Source organism: Hydra vulgaris, chromosome 08 (assembly GCF_038396675.1).
Source record: "Hydra vulgaris chromosome 08, alternate assembly HydraT2T_AEP".
Taxonomy (NCBI): Eukaryota; Metazoa; Cnidaria; class Hydrozoa; order Anthoathecata; family Hydridae; genus Hydra; species Hydra vulgaris.
In genome coordinates, this window is record NC_088927.1 from 48,360,014 (window position 1) to 48,385,000 (window position 24,987).

Genomic DNA, 24,987 nt, shown 5'->3' on the forward strand with positions numbered 1-24,987 from the left:
TACATAGATGTTTTTGTGCATTTTTACTGTAAAATATTTTTTTAATCGAGTTACTACTATTTTTAGATACTAATATTATGATTATATTTAGAGATACTTTCAGCATTTTCATACTATAGCCATTTTTGGTTTATGAACTATTTAACTGATAAAAGTTATTTGCATATTAAAAAGTTATTCATATCACTTCTTCGTATGCATACATAAAGTTTGTTCAATTGAGTCTTTTTGATCTTTTTTCATAAAGTAACTTTTCCTGGAATAAGTTTTATTGCTTTATGTTGTACTCTCTCAATAAGAATAATACCTTTTTTCAATTCCAAAATAGAAGACACATATTAAGATATAAATGTTTCAGTATTTTGTGATTTTTTTCATGTCTTCATAATTAGAAATGTCTGATAATACCTAAAATTTTATTTCCTTTATTTTGATAATTATGATAATTTTAATTGCTGCTTATTTTAATTGATTTTGATAATTTGTTATCTCCAAGTCCTATAAACAAGTGTCTATTTTTCCATTTTTTGTTTCTTTTCTCTTTTTTTCTTGTCTTTTTTCTTGTCAACACTTTCAGTTGATAGTTTATGATGATGATGTTTTATTTGAGTTTATAAATATATTTTTCAAATTTTTTGTGAATATAATTTCTTTGCTGTGGCAAGAACATAATTTTTTTGTGTGTGTTATTGTTGAAGTATTTACTGTGGCATGAACATCTTTTTTTTGTGCGTTGTTGATGTATTTGCTGTGACAAAACATTTTTGTGTGTGTGTTATTGTTAAAGTGTTTGCTGTGGCAAGAACATTGTTTTATTGTGTGTTATTGTTAGAGTGTTTGCTGTAGTAAAAAAGTTATTTTTTTTTGTGTGCTATTGTTGCAGGCTATCATTTTAGTAAATATCTTTTTGATGACTTTAAAATCATGAGCAATCTGATTATTGTACACAGATTAGTTGTGAATCACTTTTCTTTTCATGAAGAACAACTTCTGTTCAGGTGCAATTTTTGATTTCAATACCTTTCTTTTTAATAATTTTTTGTTGTTATGTCATGCTGTACTTTTGTTGTTTGATTAATGCATCCAATACCAATATCATTTTACAATACCGGTATTTTGGTACTGAATAATTTCAGTACTGGTAATATTGGTATTAGATTTTTTAAATAAATTTGTCATAATATGAATAAAATCTCATGTTAATAGTAAAAATTTCATTGATTCCAAAGACTTATTTTGTATCAAATTTACAGATTTTTTTTCTTTTTTCTTTTTCGTAAAATCTGCCCGAAAGAAACATAGGGCATTCAGAGTATCATCCTTAAAAGATGATTGTACTATTTTGCCAATGTTGCTGCTTGCTAAAAATCTACACTCCCATTCGACACTTGTTGGTTTCACAGTTTTCAAGAATTCATAGGAATTTTGCAAATATATGCCACAAGTTCCTCCTTCTTCGAAATCTCATTATGTATGATTTTTGATAAATTATTTAAAACATTCTATCTTCCCTTCTTGTTATATTTCTTATTATTTAAAATTGCTATGTCAAGCTTTTCTTTCAATGACAAGTTTACAGTGTTGTCAACAGAATCACTATCAGAAGAAATGCTGGTGAAAGGGAGAGGATTATATACCAATCATTCAGTCAAGCAACAGTATTTACAATGGCTGATTTGCCAAGGTACTCAAAAGATAGTGCTGGATCCAAATATCTTGTAGATCTTGTGCAGATACTGTAGTAAGCTGGAAAAAGTACATATTAAATCATCGCACCAACATAGCTTTCAAATTTAAAGCTAAATCCATGTCTACAAGGTTATCTGTCATAAACATTAGTGTTGTATCAGCTGACAACAGTGTTGCATGATTTCAGCACAATGCTTCCACAGCCAATTTTACTGGCGCAAGATATAAAACAACAGCTAAAATTGCATTGAACTTTTTATGTTACCTCAATTTTGAACTCAACTTGAATTAGCAACTTGCAAGATTTTTCATTTTTACAAAACATTTGAGTGTGTACTAAGCTACTACAAGCTACTCCAGCAAGTTTTGGATTCAAGTAAGATTTTCCTTAAAAAAAGGCTTAATAATATTTCATTACTACGGAGAATGTTGTGAATTGAATATGTTATATCATATGACTTTGGAGAATGTTTTTAAACAACATTATAATATAAACTTTAAATAATACTGAGATTAAACTTAACATTGTGTTCTTTTCTTCTTAAGATAGAGGAACAACTTCCTTTTAAGAAAGATAATAAAGATTATAAAATCAGAAGATAGTTAATGAATAGCTAAAAATAGCTTAGGAAAATCTTTGAAAAGTGAAAGTCTTTTACCAAATTTATCTACTATGTATTTTTGAAGTGTTAGATCGTTTTTTGTTGGAGAACACCAAAACAATTTTATTAAGGACCTTATTGATTAACAGCTGAAAATCATCGGTCAGTTCAATAGAGTCATCCTTTCCACTTATTATAAATTGAAACCCACTAGAAAAGTTTTCTTCATCATCATTTGTTTCCTTTGTTTCATTGTCAGGGCTTCTTCTTGTCACTTTCACTGCTACTGTTGTTTTTAACACTGTACTTTTTTTTTTTTTTTTTTTTTGCAGAAGTTGTCGTTTTTTTTTACAAAATGTCTTGAACACCAAGATAAATGCCATACACAATGCACAATTGTTGATCACAATTATTTAAATGTCCCATTTTCTACATTACAGAAGCTCCATCAGTAGTAATACACAATGTCTTTATCATAGTTCAGCATAAACTGTGTCAACACTTTTTGAACTAGTTCAATGCATTTTTCAGCAGACAGTGAACCAACAGTTTTCACCGGACAGTGAACCAACAGTTTTCAGCAGACAGTGAACAAACAGTTTTCAGCAGACAGTAAACCAACAGTTTTCAGCAGACAGTGAACCAACAGTTTTCAGCAGACAGTAAACCAACAGTTTTCAGCAGACAGTGAACCAACAGTTTTCAGCAGACAGTGAACCAACAGTTTTCAGCAGACAGTGAACCAACAGTTTTCAGCAGGCAGTGAACAAACAGTTTTCAGCAGACAGTGAACCAACAGTTTTCAGCAGACAGTGAACCAACAGTTTTCAGCAGACAGTGAACCAACAGTTTTCAGCAGACAGTGAACCAACAGTTTTCAGCAGACAGTGAACAAACAGTTTTCAGCAGACAGTGAACCAACAGTTTTCAGCAGACAGTGAACCAACAGTTTTCAGCAGACAGTGAACCAACAGTTTTAGCTAATCCAAGGCTTCAAATTCGATCTCATTGTGAGGGTTTACATATCAATACCTACAATATTTAATTGATGTCCATTCGTCTTATCTGAAACTGAATTGTATCCCTTGCAATCAGAGGTTATTGAACTTAGATATTACAGTTTCCCTGATTGTATTTGCATATTTGACTACCATATTGCAAATTGTCATTGCCGATTTTAGATGCAGTCCACTGGTACTTCCACCATTTACTTTTATTATTATTTTTTTGAACTTCTTTCACTTTGCAGATTGATTTTCCTTATCAGTTTAATTAAAACCACACAGAATTTTCGTCAACTTGTACACCGGTGCTGAACTGTACACATATTTTCTATTAACATTGCATCTCCACTAAGCTTGGTTAAAAATAGTAAATATTCCATTATAGAAATCAGCTTTAACAACTTCAAACTTTTCATTCATTACATTATTGCAAAACTCAAGTATGTGTTATTCATTTAAGCGAGTGACGCAATGCCAATATTTTAAATCAGTGCTTTGTTAATAAAAAGAAGACAGAATTTTACTTTTAAATTAAGCAAGTTTTATTTCTAACTAAAAATTTTTATCAACTTTTTTTTATAAAAATAAAATTAAACAAATTAATACTTTCTCCATCCAAAACTCTGGAGTGAGCGTGATTTTATACTCTCTTTACAAGCAGAACAAGTGTTGCTTATCGTGCTATTTAAATAGAATATTCAAATATTCCATATACAACTGTCTTTCATGTGAAGAGAACAATCATGCTTGCTTTATGACAACCCCTGTACTTATATTTTTAAAACTAGTAATGAACCAACCCAATACCGGTATTTTAGTACTTGAAAAAATCCGGTAATACCGGTATTACCGGATATTCCTGTATCAGTACTACTGGTACTGGATGCACTAGGTTAGATCAATAGTTTTTAATCTGTCATTTCCTTTTCTATTGTTACTTCATGAAACTCTGATGTATATAAAAAGTTTAAAGTTCAATACTAAAAACTGTAAGTTACTTTCTGGTTTCTACTTTTTCTTGATTTAATCTAAAAGTAGTCTTTTCGTTCTGATCTGTCATTGAATAATTTAACGTTTCGCAGAAAAAAAAGCATAAATATCTCTTCTAAGTAGTATCAAGTTGCAGAAAAGAAAAAAAAACATAACTTTTCTCTTTTAAGTAATATTGAGCAAAAGAAAAAAAAACTACATAAAAGTCCAATACCAAGATTTATTTACACTGCTTTAAAATTCTTGTGACAATTAGCAAAGGTCATAAATTAGTTGGATTTTTCACCCATCATCGGTTGGACAGGCAGCTCTTAAAAAGTAATTCAGATTTCTCAAAGAAAACCTGAGTCAAAGCCTCCAATAGATATGGAAATGCACTTTAACATCGCTTCTAACTTTTTGGGATGGATTAAAGAAAATCATGGTTCCATAGAACTAACTCTAGTTAAATGCACACAGAAAAAAAACTGTATGAAAGTGCTGCCGACTTGTCTAACTGAAACACAAGTAAAATTATCAACAATCGTCTCATATTTTAAATGCAGTATCTAAAGCCACTCCTATTTTAAGTATGAAAATAAAATTGCCTTGGCTCAATGATAAAAGAGGGATAATGAAATTTATTGAGGATATTACTATGCAGTTCGAAATCAGGTTTAAGTATGAAAATAAAATTGCCTTGGCTCAATGATAAAAGAGGGATAATGAAATTTATTGAGGATATTACTATGCAATTCGAAATCAGGTTTATGTATGAAAATAAAATTGCCTTGGCTCAATGATAAAAGAGGGATAATGAAATTTATTGAGGATATTACTATGCAGTTCGAAATCAGGTTTAAGTATGAAAATAAAATTGCCTTGGCTCAATGATAAAAGAGGGATAATGAAATTTATTGAAGATATTATTATGCAATTCGAAATCAGGTTTGAAGATGTGAAGTAAAGATGTTTTTCTTGTTGCTACTTTCTTAGAGGGTCTAATTTAAATCAGCAATGCTTACCTTGGCAGAGATACAAATTAAAGAAAATTACTTAATGGTATATGAAAAAAAGCACAATATAAGTATTTTTATGTATCCCGGTGAAACTTAACTTGAGGGAACAAATTTCTCATCTGAATGGAAATTTAGATAAAATGTTTAAACATGTTTCTAAAAAATGTACCCTACCAGAGATAAGAAATTTAGATCAGCAATTAAAATTTGAAATTACTGTATACACTGGAAAAAAAACATTGGGATGTTCAGATTGTCTTATAATCAAGCTCCACTTGATCTTCTTTCTGTACAATCTACAAGTTGTTCATTATAAATAGAGTTAACTCTGTGGGAGAAGTAATTGACAGTAAATGCAATAGCCTTTCCGAGCAAAATGCGGAACGAATAATTTGGACTAAAAGTAAAAAAAAGGAACTTATTTAAATAACATTCTAATTGTGTAATTGTGTATCGTAAGAATATTGAGATAAAAAACTTAAATTCAAATTTTCTTAAACTATTGGTTGGATTCAAGGTTCCATTTGATTTGCAAATTGAGTGCTGCTTCAATTCAGGGTCCTTATATATATATATATATATATATATATATATATATATATATATATATATATATATATATATATATATATACATATATACATACATACATACATACACGCATTTTAATTTTTCGGCATTGTATTATCGACCTTTTTTCTTTAGAATATTAAATATAAAAATCAAATAAAAATAGTTTAAAAATTAGGAAGTTCCGATATTTCCAAGTTTCTTCACTTGAAGCAATTATATGATTGTTTATAGAGGGTTTCTATTATTCGTTTTGTATTTACTTATATGTTGCAAATCTTGCATTAAATTTATTTCAATTTTTTATCCAAAATAGCATAGAGATGACCTTGCTCCTTGCCCTTCAGCTCAATTTGCTTTCGGATATAAAACTCTTTTGCTTTCTTTGACATATGTTTAGGGTCATTGTCTTGTTGGAAGATAAAATGTTTTCTTAATCACAGTTTTTTAGTTGAAGTCAGAAGATTTTTATTGAGAATGTTAACATTAGCCTCAGAGTCCATAATTCCATCAATAAAGTCCAGTTTCCCTGTTCCGTTCCAAGCCATCAATCCTTACACCATAACATTGCCTCCACTTAATTTTAATGTGCCTTGAATACTACTGAGTGTGAATGCTTTACCTTTTTTTCTCCATACTTCTTGAGCTCCATCAGACATCACAAGATTAAATTTTGACTTGTCTGTCCACAAAACTTTCCTCCAGAATGATACCGGCATATTTACATATTTTTTAGCAAATGCGAGTCTTTGTTTTCGATGGATTTTTGAAAGGAATGGTTTCTTGCATTGAACTCTTGCTTTGAATCCACTTTCTTTCAATCAATTTCAAATAGTACATGAGCTCACTTGTAGCCCAAAATCTTTCTCAAGAAGGCTTGACACTTTTGGTGCTAATATAAAGCAGTTTTTTTGCACCGTCTTGACAATTTGTTGATCTATTCTTGATGTTGTTTTACGCTTAGCTCCGGATCTTGGTTGATAATGCACATATCCAAACTATTATATAAACTATATAATAGTTTGGATATGTGCATTATCAACCAATATTATACTTTTTAATCAGATCACTAATGGTTCCTAATGCCATTCCAGTCGCTTTATTTATCGACCTAAATGTTTTATTTGCTTGAACAAGTCAATAACCAAATTGGGCTGAACTTGGGACCATTCCTTGATTTAAACTCCCATACTTAATGATATCAATGGTAAATCAAATGAGTTGATGAAAAAATCGAAAATCAAAAAAATATCAGTCAATTATTAAAATTTACTCTAAAACTCATTTGAAAAATATTTCTAAAACTATTGATTTAAAAACTTTTTTCAATAATCAATTTCAAAACTTCCTTTACAAAACAACATGTTTGGATAATTATTTTTCATTGAAGTTTCAACACTCCTTCGGGAATCATTCAATTTTAGCAAGGCAAGTTAATTACTGTTGATTAATTTTTTGCTATATTAAATCGTGATTAAATTTGCTTTTAGAATAATTATAAAAGTATTTATCAAAATGATATGTTTTTCTGAAATAACCTAACAAAGTTTCTTTTTCACAATAAAGTGTTTTGTTCTTACACTTGTTTTCTCTGACTGTATATATATATATATATATATATATATATATATATATATATATATATATATATATATATATATATATATATATATATATATATATATGATATATAATATATAATATATAAAATATAGTATATATATATATATTATATATATATAGGCTTTTGTTGGACATTCAAAGGCAATAACTAAAATGAAGTTTTCTGAAGATAATCAAGTATTGATTACAGCTGGTGAAACACTTTTTATTTGGAAAGTCATGGCAATTTCAAAAGATAATAGTCCAAATGAAAACAGGTATTAGATTGTAAATCCACAGTATTTTCATAGCTTTCGAATACTGAAGTGCCCATAAGGCTGTATTGTTACACTACATTTATATATTTAGTAAAACAGCAAATATTTTAAAACAGTAATCTGCAGCAAAAATTTTAAAACAGCAGGTGTGCATGCACATTTGCTGTTTTTAAAATACTTACTGCAGATAAAATACATTGGAAAGAAATTTTAGGCTTTTGGACTTAAAGAAGTAAATAGAATTGAGATGGACATTATGGATTGCTTGAACATAAATTGCCTGCTGTTGTTTTACTAGGTTTTAAAAGATGTGTTTTAATGTAAATGTATTTCTTTGATTTTTTCATTTTATTATTTATATTTACTTGTTTTCTTATTATTTCAAGAGTTTTTTTTTTTTTGAAATTGTAATTAATAGTTAGGAGATTATAAACTAACTCTAAATAATTTAGATAAAATGTTTTTAAATAAATGAATAGTAAAGAGATTCCTAATTTTAAGGTATGGTGTTAAGGTTGTCAGAAAAATAAGTCACAAAGTTGTCCATTATGGGCAAGAGATTGTGAAAGACTTAAGTATATATCTGGGCCTACCATGGTTGATGGTTTTTTATGTTATATAATGGCCATGATTTAAATTATTCAGAAGGACTTGGCTGAAATACTTAAACAATTAAGCAATGCTGTTTCCATACTTCTGCTAATCAACTTAAAGACTCTTTGTGCTGCCTCAGCAATCCACACTGAATGCACTAACAGAGACGCCATCTATGGGCAACATGGCAGTGTTAATACTTGGGATCAGTCTCTCAAAGTTCAAGAAACCTGACTATCAACTAGTCTCAAAACCATTAAACTGAGTTTTAAAGCTGTTCCCTCAAGATAAAAGAAAAAAGTTATATATATATATATATGTATATATATATATACATATATATATATATATATATATATATATATATATATATATATATATATATAATATATACACATATATATATATAAATAAATTAAAGTAATATTAAGTAGTTAAAGCATTGCAAATAACTTGAATAATAATAATTTGCAATGCTTTTATACTGCAACTTCAAAAGTTCAAAGAACAATGCAGTTGCTAATAGCTGCAGTTAAAGTGCACAAAACATTAAAGCAGTAACTTTCTGAACACAGATAACGGTAGCTTAAGTAGCCTACTGTCAGTCTAGTAATCAGGGCTGCATGTTGTATTTGAGAAATATCAGCAATTCCAATGATTCTGGGTTTAGGCGAGCCCTGCACTCACTCATCGTCACCCCACTCACTGAAAACACTCTTTCACTGGCAGTACTTGTAGCAGGAATAGCCAACAACTTTCTACCAATCAATGCCATCGTCGGAAGCTTATGTTCACGGTCATTGTCTTTCCAGAATTGCAATGCATCACACGCTGTCACGAGCAGTGCCAAGTATTTGTCAAGTTCATGTCTTGTGTCATTACTGTCGGCGTTAGACAATGGAGTGGCAACTGTTTTTAAGTCTGCCAGCAAATCATATGATTCAAGATCAGCTTTATTCTTCTTTGCAGGAGGCAGCTGATCTGAATGACTGCATTCACTAAAGCTGTCTATATCTGTATTGCCTGAGTCCTTTCGTATCACCTGATTTGGTGAAGAAGAAATAATTTTGTCCACCATACTACGCATTTCTGAATAAACAAAATTGCGATCGTCTGTGTTGACAAAAGACAAGTATTTGTAAGAAGGAACAATAAGTGTTGATAGCTTGTGCAAAGGATGAATAACATACTTTTCATTCAAACTGGACAGAAAAACTGCCTTCAAATCACGCATACTGTCGCTGTCTGAACCATTGATCTTACAGACTGATCGAAGATAAAAAAGCATTGGCCATACATCAGGGGACGTCGGCACATTGTCATGTGACAATTGTACAGCAGCCTTGTAAAAGAGATGCAAAAATTCTACGACGTCATGCAACAATTTTTCATTAACATTGTTCAGTTGCTCAAGTTTGTCAAACTGCTTTGAATCAGCAAGAATTGACTTGACATGATCTAACTGGCATGACAGTGATTGCAAAAGAAAAAATTGACTGTTCCAATGAGTCACAACATCCTGTTTGAGAGTGTGATTTAGTTCCTGGTTTTTCCCACTATGTTTAAAGTAGCCCACCATTTCCTTTGAAGTCTTGATCATTTCATGAACTAAATTAGCACCAGGGGATTTCAAAGCTTTTTCAACAGCTAAATTAAGATTATGACCTGCACAACTAAGTCTAACATCGTTGCGATAAGCCGACTTCATATTACTCCCATTATCAGTCACAAATACCAAATTGTCACTTTTTGTAGTCTGAGGGAAAAGTTTTTTAAGTATTTCAGTTGCCTTTGCTTTTACGGCAATGCCAGTCTTAGACTCACTAAACTCAAACAATCCAACACACTTACTTATAAGGCAATAACTGCTGTTAATGTAATGTGCTGTAAAAGTTTGATAAGAGTATTTTAGAATGTCATCGGTCCAGTGATCAGTTGTTATTGCGATATGAGTAACCCCAGCAAGTTCGTCTTTCAGCTTTCGAACACATTCGTTGTAGAACTTTGGTAGTAGTGTCTTAGACAGCGTTGTTTGATCACACATAATATCCTCAAGTTTCACTGATCCATACTTCGATCCAATATTAATCATTGTTTGAGCAAAGTGACGGAACCCATCATTCTGAACACACAAGAATGGCTGAATGTCTTTTGCAATCATGTAAAGGGCTGCACGTTGAGCATATTCACAAATGTGTTTAGGAACCTGTAAAGTATAAAGCAATAAACAATAGACATTAAACACATAGCAATACATAATGGCCTTTTTTTTTTGTACTACAAAAAACATTGTATTTCTAAAATATTGCTAACAACTTGTAACAAATATATTTTGCTATCAATGGTAGCAAGTGAAAAGTTAAAACAGTAAATAGGAAAAAGCAAGATCCGCAAACTATATTTATTAACCTCTGTCTTTTTAGGTAAAAAGCTTGTCATTTTTAATTGTCCAGGTTCTGAACTGATCTTATTGATGTGTGATGTATTATGTCTTTGTAAAGTTGTAGTATGACCAATTGGCACTGACAACCATAATCCACACTGCTTACAAGCGGCAAACTCCTTGACAACCTGTTGATCATAACATGATTACTCACAGTTATACAAAAATCAAATAAAGTGTATTATAACTAAGGTCAATTGACTCTATTTAGCATTTGGTATTCAATTAATTATCAAACCTGAATGCTGCTCAGTTTGGCATTGTGTGCAATATGCAATGCCTGAGAGATGCAGGTGATTATTGATTTATTGAAATATTTATAAAACTAAATAATTTTATATGCAGTAAGTATAGCTACAAACCTCATCCCCAACTTCAACACAACGGAAGCGTGTCCAGCATTCACTCTTTGTCCATGATGCAGGTACTAAGCGAGCCGCTCCGTCTGTTATCAATTTCTCCAACACTTTTTTAGTCCATTTACGAGTTAATTTACTGTTACTCATTATTACTACAATATTATGTAATTATTGCAATCATTAATTACTAAGATATGAATAAAAACTCAGAACATTAACAACACCTCAATATTGCAAATGTTTAGAAACAACATTTCCATTTTGGTTGGTAATGTTATGAATTGTAGACTTATCGCGAGGTTAGAATTATTTTGTTCTATTTCCCATTTTAAACGTTGGGAGAAAATTTTTCATTTTTTTCTAAAAGTAGAAATTACTTAAAATTTTAGCTAGTTTTTAAAGAAATAATAACTTATGCTTTAAATAATTTTGATTTAAACAAATTATTTAGAAGAATTTTAAAAATTAAAATATATTTTAAAAGTAATTATTAATTACTAAAATTACTAACTCATTTTCTTCCAACACTTAATATGAGAGATAGAAAAAAATAATTCTAAACTCGTGGTATGTTATACATTAGGTAATGAATTATGTTGTGTATGTTACACATTAGGTAATGTAGCATGTTATGTATTGTAGTGATGTGCGAATTGCAAAATTTTCACTTTTTCAAGCCTCTATTTAGCTTGGTTAGGGCAAGAACAGTTGGTTTGATTCGGTTCGTTCACAACAGTTTTAAAGTTCGGGTTCGGTTCGGTTTAGTAACAACTAAAGTTCGGGTTCGGTTCGGTTCTGTCGTAGATAAGGTTCTAGTTCGGTTCGGGTTCGGTTCGTTTCCCATCTCTAATATATATATATATATATATATATATATATATATATATATATATATATATATATATATATATATATATATATATATATATATATATATATATATATATATGTATACACACACATTTATATATAATATACACATATAATCAGAATACTGTCATTTAGCATATTGTTAATCACCTATAATATAACATGTAATAACTAAAAATTAAAATTTTGTTTAAGTTAGATTTTTAAATTTTAATCTTTCAAAATTAAAAATTAACTTTTTAATGGAATGATGTATTTTATTAATTTAATAAGTGTAATAAAAAAAAAGAATTCTTAATAATAAAATTAAATGTAAGTATAAGTTTTTCGACTTTTACAAAAGTATAAATTTGTTTATACTTTTGTAAATGATGTTGTTGCTAGCCAATGTACACAGTTTGTTTCAATTTAATGCACTTTTTATTCAAATTCAATATTTTTTGATTTAAGATTTTAGTCTTTATCTCTGTATGGAATACTGTTATCATATTTGATAATTATCATGTAAATTATCACGTAAATTACGTGATAATTTACATGATAATGTGATGCAAGATCATGCTATAAAATGATTATAATGATTTTAAATGAATTTCTATTATTTGACAAGACATTTTGGTATATGCACATACTAATTGACTGTTTCACCCGATGTAGTGTGGGAGATTTCATTGAGAAATGCAATCTAAACAAGTTAATTTTGGCTCAAGTTTGTCTTTTCTTTTCAACCTCACATAATTTTGATGCTGCTTTTATGTCAGAAGAGTAGAATCCAGGGTTTCCAGAAATATTGTTGTTGTTTGAATAAAACTACAATTAATTGTCAATAAGAATTATTTTTTTCTAAAAAATCAAAACTAATTTTTAACAGCATTTTGATTGAACTGCAACTTTTCGCTTCAAAAGTTCTTTTAGGTGTTTTAGTTTTTTTATGATAATGAATACAAATGTTTTTATTGGTAACTTGCATATATATGATTGTGATACATGGAATCGTTTTTTTTTTTAATACAATACCATCCTTTTGATCAATCAGTTTATTAAGACACTTCATCTGATTTTTAGACATCTTTTTAGGTTAGTGACCCCATCCAACCTTTCTTTTAGGTCCTATATTACTCTTCTTTCATTTTAGTATATTATGCATTATAGATTTTGGTATGATTTCAAAAATGTAATACAATAAAGCTTTTATTTTCATCTGGATGCAAATCCAAAAATACATACACTTGTTTTCTATGCTAATTTTTTTTTTTATTCTGATTCGCTCCCAACAAGGTTGTAAGCAACCACTTTTAAATTGGGAGTTACTAGAAAAAAAGAATAGGGTTATAGACCAAGGAAACAGTTGACAAAAGACTTAAAAATTTAAAGGTTGTATGAGTCAGGAAAACGTGAAGATGGGAGAGAGTTCCAAAGGGTTGAAGTGTGGAGAAAAAAACTAGACAAATAAAAGTTTTTAGAACATGCATGAACAGATACATTAAAAAAATGTGGCTTTGCTGAGCGACGAGTCAAGCAAGAATGAATTTTAGTTAATGGAACTAGAGATGATAGTTTATTTAAACAGCAACCATGATAGTATTTGTAGCGAAGAGAAAGAGTTGCAACTTTACGATGATGGGAAGAGGCTCAAGCTTAGTAGATAGAGCGGACCCAACTACATTTATAATGTGTTTTTGAACCTTGTCTAGAAGAGAAAGAGCATCATTAGAAGAACTAGCCAAACATGACAACAGTATTCCATAAGAGATTTGTTGTAAAGTTGTTGTAAAGAATGGAATCAGGAGATAGAAAATGGCAAGCAAGATAAAGAGAAGCGACCTTAGCAGGTGCTAATTTAGTAATCGATTGTATATATAGTTTCCATGAAAAATCAGTATGAAAAATCAGTAGTAAACGATAATCCTAGAAGACATAAAGAAGAAGACTCAGTGGCCATTCATTAATATCAGAATGTTGACATTATTGTATTATTGAGCTCAAACTATATTTACAATGTATTTTTGGACCTTGTCTAAAAGAGAAAGAGCATCATTAGAAGAATTAGCTCAAATATGATAACAGTATTCCACGTAGAGACAAATAAGAGATTTGTAGAAGTAGAGAATAGAATCAGGAGAGAGAATAGCCCTAGCCTCTTCGCCTCCATCTAATGCATGATAATATCTTTTAGTCACAGCAGTTACCAAGTCAGCTGTAGAACCAGAGGATCGAAAACCGTATTGATTGTCTAGTAGTATTTTATTTGACTTAAGATAGGATGTAAGAAATTAATTTATCAAAGACTCAAAGACCTTGCTAATAACAGAGAGAAGACTGATTGGAGGATAATTGGATGGGTCAAATTGTTCACCAGAGTTTTTGAAAACTGTAACTACAGATGCCATTTTCCAGCAGGCAGGAAAACAAGACTCAGTCAAGCACTTATTAAACAGTTTAAATAAAATTTAAGAGAGTTCCTATTATAGTTTTGTGAAACTATAACAGGAATGTTGTCTGGACCACAAGCCGTAGAAGAATTTAATCGAGATATGGTTTTAGCAATAGAAGCTGGAGTGATTTGAATGTCTAACAATTAGTTAACCTGTTTAATTGTAATGGAAGGAAAAGAATGGCCATAAGATTTAAGAGTCAAATTAGAATAAAAGCTCTTTACAAATAGTTCTACGTTCTCCTTGGGAGAGGTAATAAGATCAGTTCCGTGAAAGAGAGATAGAATGTTAGTCCTTCATTTGTTAACAATGCTGTTGAAGATTTTCCAGAAGTCTCTAGAGCCTAACTTCTGAAATAAGATACAAGATTTAGTGAATTGAGAATAATAGAGCCTAGCATCAGACAGCACCTTTTTTCATCAATTTCTTGCAATAATAAATGATTAGCATTTTTGGAAGCTGACCTCTACATTAAAATCTTTGTCTATTTCTTTTTGCGCTATGCCTACATAATAAGAAATGGCGTTTTTACTACAAACCTCACTAATAATATAATCACTGACACTCACATTTTGAATAACACCAAAAAACTTGGTTTCCAATTTGTCTTCCAACTCTAGTGAGTAACAATTAGCAGAAACATCATTTGTTATTTTATTGATATCTGCATCAAAATCACTGCTTGATTTTGCGCAATATGTTTTTCTTCACTTTCATTGATTTTGGAAGGACAATTTTTTTACCTTACTTTTTTGTTTAATACTTCATCTCTTATTCTTAAAATCTCTTATGTTGATGTGGCATATCATTTTTATGTCTACATATTACAATCTTACCTGCAAAATATATATTAAACTTTTTTAACTGTAACACAAGAAACTTATTTTCATCAATCGCATTATTTTATAAAGTTTATGTGTTAATTATAGAATTTAAAGAAAAACTAAGAATATTTAGTTCAAATTACCTTTAGACCTCGTACAATCTCAGGAAAAAAATACAGTGGATTTTTTTTTACTGCTTCATGTGGCACACCCAAACCTAAGATATCTGAAAGAATAACTTGTATTTGATTTCTCAAATGAGCCTTCATTGCATGGTTCTTGAGACACAACTCTATCTGTAACAACTGCTTCATGTTGCACACCCAAAACTGAGATATCTGCAAGAGTAGCATTTGTAATCAATTTCTCACGTGAACTTTCATTGCATGGTTCTTGAGGTATTCTCTATCTGTAACAACTGATGGTAAAAAAGTATCATCCTGATATACATGTCTATCATAAGTGACTTTTATGATCATCCAAAATCAATAAAACTTTGTGATCGGCTGTTTGGCGGGCAAACTTAACAAAATGCTTTGAGACATCTATAAATATTTCAGAATTCATCATTTCAGATTGGTTGGCTAATGCAATAAAACCTACTGATACTCCTCTCATTAGTGTGTTTTATAATAATTTTCTTGTAAAAACTATAACATGGAGTATTACTACACCAGCTGCAGAGACAATGCACTAAACTACAGAGACACTGTGACTAATTCACTTCTCTTGATTTTATTTGCCCGACTTGTTTCTTTTCCTTTGATGCAATTACACAAGGAGTTTTTTGCACAGTAGTAAAACCAGTCTCAACAAGCTTAAAAATTTTTAATGATATTACTTTAGTTAAAGAAAATATCAATAGTATAGCCATTTAATGCAGATGCTCTAGCAAATGAAGTTGCTTCTGGTTTTCTAATAGATAGTTTTGGGTTTTTTTTTAAAAGTCCTATTAACCAATCTTGAACAGCCTTTTTTTGCTCTATCCAACACAAGGGACATTTTGTTTGCTTAAGCCATTTCAAAAGCTAGAGCTCTTAAGTAAAGCCTTTTTTTTTTTTTTTTTCGGTTAATTCACCTCCTCAAGGCCGAGAAGGCCACTACAGGTGAGGAGGCTGCTTATTTGTGGTATAGCCCTCTCTCAATTCTATAACTCCGAAAAACGAACCTTGAGGAACGAGACCACTGCGTGGAGAAACGAGTTGAGTGCGGTACTACCAGGGACATGGTGGGGATCGAACTCAGAGCCTCTCGCTTATGAAGCGAGTGCTCTAACGCATATGCGGTAAGTGCTCAGTGTTATATGCGATATGTAAGTGCTTAGTGTTTTTTCTTGTGCGATAGAGAAAATCATAGACTGTTGATAATTTGGTTGAAGATTAGTATCTGGGTATTGACTCTTTTTTTTATAGACCTTAGAAATGCCAGCTGAGCATGCTGCTCTAAGGCTTATCCCATTTTTAACTTTGGCTACAGCAACTTCCAAAATGTTTTCTGAAGGGCCATTGTCTGAGAAATATAGGCAAAATAAGCAAGTTCTGGAAGTGATTCAAACAAATTGTCCTCATTTTTAGATATTTTGTAAAAGATAACTGGTAAGTTTTTTTTCAAAAATTTTTATTTATTTCAGAGATATTGGGTCCCAAAATTTGGCCCATTTTGGCCTCAAAATGGTCAAAGTTTTGTCAATTGCTACTTTAATGGGCAATTTTAGCAACCTGAGTATGACAGACATTTCTTTTTAAATTTTATGCTAATCTGGGTAGATTTCTACAGTAAAAGTAAAAATTCAACATGGTTACATTTTTGGTTGTCTAGAAATCATGGTCTGAAACCACTAAATTTAAAATTTTACCCTAACTTTGAGCTTTAATATCTCTTTAGACCATTACTTGCACATAGTTTTTTTAGGTGTTTTTGAAAGACACTAAGGCATAAATCGAACAAAATTCATGCGCATGCAAGTACCTGGGAAGGAGTAACCTGCCAAAAATCACTTTTTGCATTCAACGTGCTTTGATTGATTACCCATAATAACCATGGACTTAGGTCTGCCATGAACAGTATAAGTGATTTAGTTTCCTTAAACATGCATCTTCCAATATCTGAAAAAAAATCTGCTCAGATGATAAAAAGCCTACATAAGTCCTAGAAATAACGTTATTTTGCCAAATTTTTTATTTTTTTATTTATTTAGGTGCCCCAAAAAGTCCTTACAGTCTTATCACCGCGGATGAGCGTTTAATTGGAAGTTCATGCCTCCTTCCTAACCGATGTCACAAAACTTGCCATGAGGTGGGGTTTGAACCACGGATCCTTTGTTTTTGAGGCAAGTGCACTACCACTGTGCCACGGTTGCTCGTCAGGGCTAGGGTTAGGGTTTTTTTTTATTAAATTTTTTTAAATTTAGTTAATGACTAATTGGTACATACCATGTTTTACATGAGGTACGTAACATAAATTTCTTTCATTACATTTGCTTTGGTGACAAAATATTAACTGGTGCAGTTTTCAGTAGAAGAATTGATATTTGTTAGTAAAAACTGCATTTCTTTAAACAATTATCAATAAACAAAATAAGTCAGAGAGCAAGAATAACGCCAGTCCCTATGAGAAATGCATATGTTTTGATAAAGAGAAGACCTCTTGTGGTCCTTTTAAGCGTTGGAAACAAGATATAATCTTTCAAGTTAATGAATTGATTGCTGACATGACTAATCATTTACAAGTTTTAATGGTATGAATAAAATAATAATATTATTTGCTTTTTTATTAAAAGAAACAAGATTTCCTACTCCAAAGATGAAAAATGTAACAATACTGTTTTATCGTTACCACCGACAAACCAGTGGAATGAAAAAACCCTGATTGAAAGCCGATTACAAACTTATCTTTCATGCTACGACTCATTATGTGCATACCATCGTTTTTCTCTAGGTATTGACCGGAACAGTTGCCAATACCCAAGGCATGAACTCCAAATTGGTAAAAGAGTATTAAAAATTAGATCCCTCCTCTGAACACCCTTGCTGCTTATAATAAAAAGAATTCACCACTTCCTGTTGGAGCTGTATTTTGCTTCAGGCACCTAAAAAGCATTTCTGCAGATAACAATATTGACATGTTAGAACCAGTTCTAACACCAATAATGTCTGGCTTTCCTGCTGATGACAAGTATGTTCCAGATACAACATCCATTTCAGATGAAACTATCGCAGAATCAAAAAAAGCATTTGGAAGCAAGTCCACTATTCTTTCACTATTTGTGTGAAGCATTTGGAGCAAATCCACTATTCTTTCAGATAAAGCAAAACCGAATAGAAGACTTTACCCCAGGAGCCAAACAGAAAGTTAAGAAGAAATTAGAAAAATTTAAAATGCAGCTTGAGAAGATGCTTTAACTCAACCGGTTCCAGATGACCTTGTTGTACTAGTTAAGATGTTTCAAGAAAGCAGTAGGACAAATTCATTTGCTTTCAGTTATTAATCATAACAAGTTCGCTAAAGAAACATTAATGAAAATCTTTAATAGCAAAAAACATCAAATAGAAAAAGCAGGCAAGTTGCAAAAAGAAAGCAGAGGATTCTCCATACCAAAGAAAGAAAAGGTAAACATGCCGAATGCCACAGGAAAAATAGAACGTTTTTTGGAATTTATGTTTTGTCGAGGTTTGCTGCAAGATGTAGCTTAAGGTGTAAATAAAATAAAGTTTGACAATGTAGAGGAACAAAAAGTAGCTATTGCCATTTTAATGATAAAGTTTAGCCATACAATCACATTTTATAAAGAAATTTGCCATAAAGATGTCAGCAAAGTCTTGTCTTGCTGATGTTGTTTTGGCCAAAGTTAGAAATGCTTAATCTGTCTTGCTGATGTTGTTTTGGCTAAAGTTAGAAATAATTTTCTTTGTTTAAAAAACCTTTATGTTAAGCTAGATAATGCATCATCTTATCATGGCAACTTCTACTTGGAAGCCCTTTATAAAGTTTGCAAAGCAAAACAAGTCTTTCTTAAAAGGTATGATTACAATGAACCATCACGTGGAAAAGATCAATGTGACAGAGAGCAAGCAGGAGCGAAATGTGTCATAAGGAGTTTTATTGATGCTGGAAACAATTTTTTGACTGCAGAAGATATTTATGGCGCTCTTCATAATGGCAAAGGAATAAAAATGCTGATGTTGCTGAAATTACAAATCTGATTCCCAACATAAACAGTTATCATTCTTTTCAGTTTTTCTCTGATCTCATAATAGTGTGGAGATACTTCCTATTTGGTAAAGGTAAAGAATAGAACTATACTAATTTGACATTACATTCAGTTCAAAATTTTAAGCCCTATAGTTCAACTTGCAAAAGTTATACTGTACCATCAGTTTCCTAAAAAAATGTGTTGATAGAAGTGTTAAATTCTTATGTTTTGTATGCAAATTGGTTGTGCTGAATCATTGTATGATACTGAATTATTAGCAGAACACATGCTTTCAGAAAACCACACTTCTCAATCTGTGGCAAAATCTATGGTAGACAGAGCAATACTTTCCTATGTCAACAAAAGCCTTAGTTCTTCTGATCACCTGCTATTATTCCGTTCTATCATTAAACAAGGGATTGAAAACTTCACAAACATCACTGGACGGACATCACCAAAGAGAAAAGTATTTTAGATATTCTTCAAAGCAAAAAACATTAAAAATATAAAGCTATAAAAACATTGCTAAAAATATAAAGCTATAAAAACATTGCTAAAAATATAAAGCTATAAAAACATTGCTAAAAATATAAAGCTATAAAAACATTGCTAAAAATATAAAGCTATAAAAACATTGCTAAAAATATAAAGCTATAAAAACATTGCTAAAAATATAAATATAAAGCTAATGCAAATATAAAGCTATAAAAACATTGCTAAAAATATAAATATAAAGCTAATGCAAATATAAAGCTATAAAAACATTGCTAAAAATATAAATATAAAGCTAATGCAAATATAAAGCTATAAAAGCATTGCTAATGCAGTTGTTTTTTGCAATGAAGAATATCTAATGAGTCCAAAGCAAAAAACATTGCTAATGCAGTTGTTTCAATGAAGAATATCTAATGAGTCCAAAGCAAAAAACATTGCTAATGCAGTTGTTTTTTGCAATGAAGAATATCTAATGAGTCCAAAGCAAATTCACCAGCAGCTGAGGACAATGTTAAAGCCAAGTGAATATGTAACAACTCAACAAATTCGATCATTGTTCTCTAGGCAAGTAATTTAACTTGTATATTTACAAATACCCAAAGTATGTATGATAATGTGACTTTTTTTCTTTTCTTGGGACTTGAGATAAATATTCTGCAATTTCCTTTATCCTTCAAGTGTAATTTTTTAGATGGAGTAAATAAAAAAGAACAGGAAGGTTGGTAACCACTTTTTATGAAGAGGTTAACGTAACTGATCATGCGATTGATAAAACTGATGATGTGAGAGATGCACCTGAAAATGAAGAAGATGATTTTAACGAAAATATTCAGTTGATTGCAGAAGAGTTTACCGCTGATTTTAAAATCAGTGATTGGATTGTTGTTCCATACTCTATAAAATGGTATCCTGCAACAATTCAAAATGTAAGACATTATAACACTATAATATGGCATTTTTGTATATTGAGATCTATTGCATTGAAATACAAAATTATTGATTTATTAACCATATTAACTAATTTCAAGGAATATTTTGGAAGAAGCAATGATTAGAAGTTGCTTTGTCTTTACCTCAACCATTAGGTCAATGATGGTGATATATATGTTTCTTGTATGGAATATTCTGCTGCATCTGGAAAGAACTGCTTTAAGTGGCCAACTAAAGAAAACATTCTCCAATATTTCACCAACTAATCAAAGAGGAGATTATTCACTCTCAAAAGACGACATTGACAATGTGGAAATTCAGATTGGCCATTAATAAACTTCTTAAAATTTTTTTTTGTTTATAATTCTTAGAAAACTGTATTTCCCATCAATTTTAAAAGGGAAAAATGTTGATCTTGAAGTTTAATGGTTCTTAATTTCATTAACAAAGTTAAAAAAAACTAGTTTTTATCAAGTACTCTGTTACGTTTCCGATGAAAAATGTCTTAAATTAAAATTTCTAGTTGCATAACTAATTATTAAGGCTTTTAAGTAGGAGTTGCTAACCATATCTATATTGTTGCTAGGGTATTTTTTTAGTTAAAAAATTGGCGAAATAAGGTTACTTTTAGGACTTTTATATGCTTTTTATCATCTGAGCAGTTTTTTTTTTCAGATATTGGAAGATGCATGTTTAAGGAAACTAAATCACTTATACTGTTCATGGCAGATCTAAGGCAACGGTTGTTATGGGTAACCAATCAAAGCGCGTTGAATGCAAAAAGTGATTTTTGGCAGGTTACTCTTTCCCAGGTACTTACATGCTCATGAATCTATATAATCGATTTATGCTTTAGTGTCTTTCAAAAACACCAAAGAAAACTATGTGCAAGTAATGGTCTAAAGAGATATTAGAGCTCAAAGTTAGGATAAAATTTCAAATTTAGTGGTTTTGGATCATGATTTCTAGACAACCAAAAATGTAATCATGTTGAATTTTTACTATTACTGTAGAAATCTACCCAGATTAGCATAAAATTTAAAAAGGAAAAGTCAGGTTGCTAAAATTGCCCCTCAAAGTAACGATTGCACTTCATGCGCAAATATTTTCTCAAAATAGGCCAAATTTTGGGACCCAATATTTCCGAAATAAATAAGAATTTTCAAAAAAAAATTTACCAGTGGCCTACTTTCATTGTTTTTTACAAAATATCTGAAAATGTGGACAATTTAAAGACATCGCTCCAGAATTTGTGGAGAAGAATGTGGAGAAGCATGTGGAGTTTCACTTTCTCTTTATAAACTCTTAGCATGATCTGAAATTTAAAGGAAATTAGGTTTGATAAAAAAATATATATTTGTAATAGTATTAAGGTTACTGTTATTACTATATCTTTTTTCAGACTAATAATGAAGTTATGATTTTATCTAAAATTAAAAAAACTTGTGCATGTCTTTTACTTTCCAATTCTCAATTGGTTTGGAATAACAATGATGAACCAAATCAAATTTATTTTCAATAAAGATCTCTTTCCAAATTTTGTTTTAAATCCACTGTATAATACTAAAACTAAAATTAAAAACTGCTTAAACATCTCAATATTTTTATTTTGAAAACAAATCGTAGCCAAAATGTTCTAGAGCTTTCCACAATAAAGTAACGCAAAACTGTTAAAGGGATCCCCAAGTACAAAGACAAGTTGACTATTTTTATTTTTGAAATCAATTCTGATTAACGCGTTTATATTTGACGTCAATAAAAAAAGTTTCTTTCAAAGAAATTAAGTTTAAATTGCAGGGGTTTTAAATTTTGAAAGATTTAAAAATCTTTATTTTTTAATAAATTGAGAAAACCGTTTTAAAAATGATCTTATATTTTTAACTAGTTTTAATAACTTAACTATACATTGAGCAAAAACAAAAACATGCTACACAAATGTTTTTTTATAACCACCACAGAATAAGAATTCAAGTACTAAATGTTAGATTATGAGCGCATTTCCCTATAAAATAGACAAGAGCTGCAACAACGGTCAAAAATAAACATATACATGAGTTACTAGGGTATCAGCCAAAATACCTTTTACTCAAAAAAACGGTTTCTACCATGCACAGTGATGTCAAAATGATGTCTAAGAAAAAGAGCACTAGAAAAATATTATTTTACATTAAATAAAAGTAATGCTCCTAAATAAAATTATAGTTGTCCTACTTCTCCCATATCCAACTTCTTCCCATTCTCCCCTATATATATATATATATATAAATATATATATATATATATATATATATATATATATATATATATATATATATATATATATATATATATATATATATATATATATGTATATATATATATGTATATATGTATATATATATATATATATATATGTATATATATATATATATGTATATATATATGTGTGTATATATATATATATAAATATATACATATATATATATAAATATATACAAATATATATATATATATATATTTATATATATATATATATATATATATATATATATATATATATATATATATATATATATGTATGCATGTATGTATATATGTATATAAAATATATATATATGTATATATACAATATATGTACAAAATATATATATATTATATACATTTATTTTTATATAAACATACATTTATATATATTAGTGTGTCCCAAAAAATAACTTTCTTTTAAAATGTCTGCTCCCAACTTCTAAATGATTAAAAACTTCCAATCAATTTCAATAGTTTTTGAGGCTTTGAAAAGGGTATATTCGCAAAACCCTATTTTATCCCAATACCCCCATTTTACCACAGTTTCCCCTATATATATATATATACATGATTATTAAAAGTATATCATGTCGGGTCTCAAAAGAAGCGAAGTTTAAAAAAAAGTTTCAAAAATAGTTATCATGTTACAAAAAATTATTTAAATTTCATTTCCCAAACAATCACACTTTTAACTAAAAAACAATCACACTTTTAACTAAAAAACAATCACACTTTTAACTAAAATATTAGAAAAATAAATATAGGCATTTTTACAAAAAAGTTTTATTAAATTTTTTATTTTATTAATTTTTTTTTTTTCCTTACTCTTTTTTGTAAAATGATGAAACATAATTAATCATTTTTAATAATACAACAATGTAAAAATACTTTTATACATAAACTGGATAGATTTTAGGACTGTATAGGTTATTTTTAAAAAATGATTGATTTAAAATGAGTTATTATGAATTATTAAAATTAATAATTATCGATAAAAAAAAAAAAAAAGATGAATGAATGATTGTACTTCTATGTATTATTATAAACGTTTGATTTCTCTTCTTTGTGAACAAAAATGTCATCAATGAAAATTTTGTAATTAATGTAACTTTCAATAAGTTGGATAATTTTGAAGTTAATGTAATAGTTTTTCAAATATACGCTTCACTTTTTTTTTATCAGTGCTATTTGTATGCATTTCACTTAGAAATCTTTAAAATTTTTTTAAATTTTGCTGCTTTTGAGTATTGTTTTAACACATTAAGAGGGTGGAAGCAGAAGAGGGTTAATTAAGAGTATTGTTTTAACGCATTAAGAGTTAATTAAAAGGTCAAAGGGTTAATTAAGAGTATTGTTTAAGGGTTAAAGGGTTAATTAAGAGTATTGTTTAATTAAGGGTTTGTTTGATTGTTGTTTGTTGATTGATGTTTGTTGATTATTTGTTGTTTGATTGTTTGTTGATTATTTGTTTGTTGATTATTTGTTTGATTAGTTGTTGATTATTTGTTTGTTGATTATTTGGTTGTTGATTATTTGTTTGTTTGATTGTTGTTTTTTTGATTATTGTTTAATTAAGAGTATTGTTTAATTAAGGGTTAATTAAGAGTATTGTTTAATTAAGGGTTAATTAAGAGTATTGTTTAATTAAGGGTTAATTAAGAGTGTTGTTTGATTTAAGGGTTAATTAAGAGTATTGTTTAATTAAGGGTTAATTAAGAGTATTGTTTAATTAAGGGTTAATTAAGAGTATTGTTTAATTAAGGGTTAATTAAGAGTATTGTTTAATTAAGGGTTAATTAAGAGTATTGTTTAATTAAGGGTTAATTAAG

General features: G+C 29.6%; 1 protein-coding gene across 2 annotated transcripts in view; it reads left to right on the forward strand.

Annotated features, from left to right (window-relative positions):
- The window catches only part of LOC100203110 (WD repeat-containing protein 90), a 156,823-nt gene that overhangs the window by 86,825 nt on the left and 45,011 nt on the right, over window positions 1–24,987 (forward strand). For both annotated transcript variants that reach the window (XM_065803855.1, XM_065803856.1), the window contains exon 19: window positions 7,597–7,733. In XM_065803855.1, the coding sequence (XP_065659927.1) occupies window positions 7,597–7,733 (137 nt within the window). The remainder of the gene's footprint in view (window positions 1–7,596; window positions 7,734–24,987) is intronic.